Here is a 6,055-nt window from a genome sequence, read left to right as displayed (position 1 = left end):
ACGGCTTGTGGAGCGTATGACTAATAGTTGTCCTGTGGACAGACTCTCCCACCTGAGCTGTGGATTTCTGCAGCTCCTCCAGAGTTCCCATGAACCTCTTGGCTGCTTCTCTGATTAACCCTCTCCTTGCCCAGCTGGTGAGTTTAGGTGGACGGCCATGTCTTGGTAGGTTTGCAGTTATGTCATACTTTTTCCATTTTCAAATGATGGATTGAACAGTGCTCCAGGAGATTTTCAAAGCTTGGGATATTCTTTTATAACCTAACCGTTTGAACTTCTCCACAACTTCCTCCCTGATCTGTCTGGTATGTTCCTTGGGTTTAATGAATGTTCACTAATGTTCACTCTAACAAACCTGAGGCCTTCTTATTCTTGTTTTCTTTTGCCCCTGAGGCCTTCACAGAACAGCTGTATAAAAACTGAGATTAGATTTATTTATACTGAGATTAGACTACACACAGGTGGACTCTATTTACTAATTAGGTTACTGATGAAGGCAATTGGTTGCACTGGATTTTATTTAGGGGTATCAGAGTAATACTTTTGCAAGCCTCTGTGTCTAGTATGGTAGAACAAATTGCTTTTGGATAAAAGATAAATTAATGTGCACGCAAGTCTTTTTCACACAATTTTTATTGTAAAAGCAGGAATCAGTATTGTGCTTCAACCCTAATAAAATGTGTATATACATGACACAATTATTCCATAATAACAATTGTCTGAGGCTCTGGTCTCGTAGTTATCTGCTGAGCGTCTCTCTCAGCTGTTCGTACATCCTCTGGTCCTGCACAGGGAACACACAGGCACAGTCACTGTACTTTTGTGGTTTTCACACACAGAAATAAAAGCTGAGTCACCGCCGTGTGAAATAGGACCTAAAGAAGGATGTGTGAGCCCTGCTGTGCTGTAACTCTGTCTGACGCCTCCAGCATTAGCTTAGCCTAGCAAAGATCGTGCAGGTAACTGGTTCCAACTAGCTACTGCTCCCTAAGATAATAAATAATAATAAGAGTCACAGCACGCACGGAGATGAGAAGAGTATGTATCGACTTATCCAACTCCGGGGGATACAATGAATAAGCTAAAGTCCCAATAAGTGTTTCCTGCTGGCTGGCTACTGAATTCAATTCTTTTTAAGCACAGACCAATTTGCCTCCATAGTACTGAGTATCGAAAAATGTCTCATCATTCAATACTGTAATGGTAATTTACATTTTTGTTTTATCAATGGTAAATTACAGGTTTCTTGTTCTATTGCTTGAACAATAATTTCTGCCTTTAGCACAAATGTTTCAAAGTAGATATGTGGTATTGCTCCTTGACTTCGCAATTCCACAAGTTGCTTTTTCCGAATGGACCAGTACTGGTTTAGACCAGACTTTCCCTCCCGCCCTTTATTTTTCAGGTTTTACATGTCACGTGGCAACCACTGTACCGTTCACACTTTCTTACCTTTTTGGACACAGATGGTCGAACTTTCTTGAAGGCATCATCAAAGTTCTGTTTGCTCACTCTGATGTCAGCGACAGAGCCAGAGGAGTATGTGTGACCTGTGGAACAATGAACACAACAGTCACCTGCGCATGAGACACAGTCCAAGTCAAAGTTATAGTAGTTACCATTTTTTAACTTGCCCTTTCCACTCATGTTAGCATCGCTCAATGGTGTTTTTTGCCTCCAACATCACCTTCCAGGCAACTATGAATCAGGTTTTATGAGTTAAAAACAGAGCGTCTGATCTTACCAAAAGGTAAGCTACTGCTTGTTCTTCATCGTGCATCTTTGTTCATGTAATGACCAAACATCCCTCAGTTTAGAATGCAGCTAGATGTGTGCGAATATATCAGACGTTCATAGTTTGTTACATTGTGCAGGAATTTGTCTGTTTCTGCTATATATTTTTCCCAGTTGTTTCTTCCATAGTCAGACTTTTTTTTTATCCAAAGTGCTGTACTGAGTGATTGCCAAGTTTTCACAGTTCCCTATAAACAAAAAGAAAAAAATGAGATGTTGTTTTGGTCTGGACTTGGCCTTGACTGGATGTTGAAACTGCATTACACTTAAGAAGTAGTTCTTAATCTAATTGGCTAAAAACAGGACTGTACCATTTTATCAACATGATCGACAAACATCTGAAAAATAAAAACCATAAGTGTCATGCATTATGCAAATAAATTGTACATCGATTCTTTTCAGTTACATTTACACCATTTTACTCTGACATGGCAAACTCTTCCTACAACACAAGCAGAACTCACACCATGGGACTCTTTACAATCACTACTTCCTGTTCCATATGCTATTACAGTATTATCTTTAAAAACTAAACACTGTTTGGGTATGCAGAGCTAAGAGTAGTTACCAGAGGAAGAAGCTGGGGAAGGCTGGGACTTCAGGTAGATCCTCAGGGCATTAACAGATGCCTCCCTCACTAAAGCAGTGATGTCAGCGCCACTGGAAAACACGCACGCGCACGCGCACACGCACACGCACACGCACACGCACACGCACACACACACACACACACACACACACACACACACACACACACACACACACACACACACTTTGCATTACAACTTCAGAAAAAGAAAAAGAACACTGTTAAAGTTCATTTTCCTACTAAGAGGAGAAACCATATGAAGATGTTCAGTGTGTCCAGCAGGGGTGTCCTGCTGGGACTTACCTGAAGCAATCACAGCGCTCGTCGAAGGCGATCTCTTCAAGGCAGACATCGTGCCCCAGCTGAGGTTTGGTCCCTCCCTACGGAAGATCAACGGCTAGTGTATCTCGGAGCATTCAAAATGGTGGTCAGAGATGTGGTTAGCCTAGCTTAGCACAAAGACTGCAAGCAGGGGGAAACTGGTAGCCTAGCCCCTTCAAAAGTGAAATAAACTATGCCTTTAGACTTCCCAGTGTACAGGTCTGTTAGATGTTAGTGTACAGGTGTTAGATGTTAGAGTTGTTTTTCTGCTAGCTGTTTCAGAATTGACCACAGCATAACGGGCCAAAGCAGCAGTTTGTGGCTCAAAAAACCTGTTGTGTCAAGTGTCTCGTAAACACATCAAAAAACACTGGATGCTGACAGTTAAAAATCTAGCGATGCAATCAGGCCAAAGACTTACGAGCTACCCAAGGGGAAAAAGGTCTTTCCCTTCCTTAACTATTTACAGCTGGCACAGTTAAAACCTTAACAAAAAAAATCATTTGTACTCATCACAGCGCAGTGGAAACAAATGTAATGCTATTATTGTTCACAGTGAAAGGAGTAAGTCTAAAAAATGAGAAAAACAAACAAACAAAATGAAGCCTTCTAGCTACATAAGATTACATTATGGGTAATTTGACTCATCTCCATGTACTTTAGGGCCCTGTCTGGTATCTCTGGTTAACATGTACCTTAGTAATGGTGAGCAGGATGGCATGGCGGTCTGCAGGAGGTGGCAGACCCACATACAAGGTTTTATCTAGACGACCTGGCCTCAGGATGGCAGGGTCGATGATATCTGGCAAGAGACAGGACAGTGACGGCCTTTAGGATAACAAATACTTCATGATTAAAAAGGTACCAATACAGCAATGTAAAAAATAGTTTATTACAAGTCCTGCATTTAAAATTCTACTTCCGTGAACACAATCCCACGCCCCCCCCCCTCTCTTTTGGTAACCATTACAGTACATTCTTTCTGAAATAAGAGGCTGGGTTGATGAGCCTCTGGTGAATAAAGAGCAGGAGCATGACTGCTATTTCAAAGCAAACTTGAGAAAAAGAAAGTATTGAGCCATGGTATCACTGCATAGGCTGAGTCCTAGTTTACCGTACATGTGCACTTTGTAATTTTTATAATTTTCCATTGCCCTGTTTTGATCCCTTAGAAAGGGCTGTTGAAGGGGCTGTTTGTGTGACAAAGTCTTATTTTCACCCTTTTATTGATGGACAGTGTTATACTGTGTGAGATTATTTGCTCCAAGTGTGAATGTTAGTGTGAAATTGAACACTACAGTATATACCAATATTGTTGTCAATACAAAAAAAAAACATGTGCACAAAGCAAGCCAATCCTCTTTCCCATTTTGATAAGAATATTAAAAGGAGAAAAAATTATTGGACAAAAAGAAATCAAGGGACATTAGAATAGATAAAAATGTGCGATTAATTGCGAGTTAACTAAGACATTAATGTGATTATATATTTTAATTGTTTGACAGCACTACTAAATACATGTTTTACTTTGATTTCATGGCACTTTATTTTATATGTAACGTTTATTTCCCTGTTTGCAAATTATATTTAAATTAAGTTTGGTTATCTTACAGACTCAGGTCCAACTAGCTCCGCAGTCAGACCAGAATCCGTCAGCACGTGGAACCCGGGTCACAACCTATGGTCACAACGGGCTGGTAGCAGCTAATATTAGATCAACACCGGAGGTCTGATCCCCATCCCCACTTTTATGAAACTAGATCAGTTGAAAGAGTTTCTGTTGCTATTTGTGTGGGGTCATGTTGCATAGTACCGGTACTAAGAGACGGAGAGTCGGAGGGGGGCAGGGAGAGGGAAATTAATAAATGTGATATTTTGAAATAAACGTAAGATCAAACATCATCAGAGTAGGGATCCAAAACATAGACTGTAAATATTAACAAGGATTTTAGCCTGCGCTGAAAGCAACACTGGTACACTGGTGCCGGTCTAATACCAGTTTATGAAATGAAAATCAAATGACCAAAAGATACACTGACCCAAGACTATATGACATATGGTAGCTACAGTACGTGCTAGTTTAGGTGCAAAATCTGCAACAGTATGAGCCTGACAAGCTGAGAATGTCTTTCAAACAAAAAAGCGGCTCTAGAAAAAAAGCCCAGAAGAAAAAAGAAAAGGAGAAGGTAGCAAAGCATTTGGCTTTTCCAGTCTCCAGCCCACGGACAACCATGGTCCTAATAACTTCCTCTTTGGCCTCTCTCCTAACACACTAGCCCAACTCATAACTCCTTTGACTGTAAAATTCCATATATAAATACACCTAATTGGTGTGTGTGTGTGTGTTTCATAACTAGTTATAATAGCGTGCATCGGGGCCCTGTCCTACCTACCTCGTGCCACTGAGAACCACTGGTTTAATCTTTAACATTATAATGTATTTTTAAGCGTACACTACCGATCAAACGTTTGGGGTCACTTAGAAATTTCCATTGCACTCCATTATAGACAGAATACCAGCGGAGATCAGTCGCATTTGTTTTTAACCAGGGCAGCAGTTTTCAGATTACATTATGTGCTTACATATTTGCACAAGGCTTCTCCAATGTTTTCTCAGTTAGTTTTTTAAAATGATATCAGATTAGTACAACATAATGTGCCCTTGGAACATTGGTTGCTGATAATGGGCAATGTAGATATTGCATTAAAGATTAGTCACCCACTCAGATCAGCTAGTATTCTGTCTATAATGGAGTGGTGTGGAAATTTGTATGTGACCTCAAACTTTACTGGTGGAGTAAAAAGTACAATATTTACCTGTAAAATGGAGTGGATAAAAAAAGTCACATACAATGGTATATAAAAAGTGTACTTAGTGCAGTAATACAATTCTTCCAGCAGTCCTCCCCGTCTGCTGAGCCAGAAAACTGGAACCACCTCAGCTTGGTTCAGAATTCAGCTGGTCTACGCTGAGCGGTTCAGGTCTGACTAGTCTGGATCAACAGAAGTACATTCCCAGGATAATTGCCTGACATCCAGCACATGTCCCTCACCTTCCTTTCTCTGTGTGCCGTTCATAAACTCTGTTCACTTTGGGAAACAACAACAAACAGGCAGGCCTGCTTGTTCCTTTTGTCGAATGATTGTAATAATTTACAACAAATATGTTAATGGAATATACTCTGTAACTGGGACGTTTTGGGAGCAAATGAGGTTTTAACAATACATCCAACTAATTTAAATAGTTCACATCACAGTATTACTTCATTTAATATTGTATGTGCCGTTGCACTTGTAAGAGGAGAGAGAGTAAGAGGAGAGATCCAACACAGGCACGGCTTTACAGACGAA

At 40.4% G+C, this 6,055-nt stretch overlaps 1 protein-coding gene across 5 annotated transcripts in view; it reads right to left on the bottom strand.

The window, feature by feature from the left end:
* Nucleotides 1-615: 615 nt before the first annotated feature.
* The window catches only part of nvl (nuclear VCP like), a 33,892-nt gene continuing 28,452 nt past the window's right edge, over nt 616-6,055 (bottom strand). For all 5 annotated transcript variants that reach the window (XM_032527472.1, XM_032527474.1, XM_032527473.1 and 2 more), the window contains exons 20-24: nt 3,400-3,506; nt 2,687-2,763; nt 2,363-2,454; nt 1,453-1,550; nt 616-784 (exon numbers count right to left, since the gene is read on the bottom strand). In XM_032527472.1, coding sequence (XP_032383363.1) covers nt 740-784; nt 1,453-1,550; nt 2,363-2,454; nt 2,687-2,763; nt 3,400-3,506 — 419 coding nt within the window. In that variant the 3' untranslated portion in view covers nt 616-739. The remainder of the gene's footprint in view (nt 785-1,452; nt 1,551-2,362; nt 2,455-2,686; nt 2,764-3,399; nt 3,507-6,055) is intronic.

The sequence above is a fragment of the Etheostoma spectabile genome, chromosome 10, assembly GCF_008692095.1.
Source record: "Etheostoma spectabile isolate EspeVRDwgs_2016 chromosome 10, UIUC_Espe_1.0, whole genome shotgun sequence".
In the NCBI taxonomy this organism is placed as follows: Eukaryota; Metazoa; Chordata; class Actinopteri; order Perciformes; family Percidae; genus Etheostoma; species Etheostoma spectabile.
Note: the sequence above shows the minus strand (reverse complement) of the source record. Positions and strands in the feature narration are given on the sequence as shown.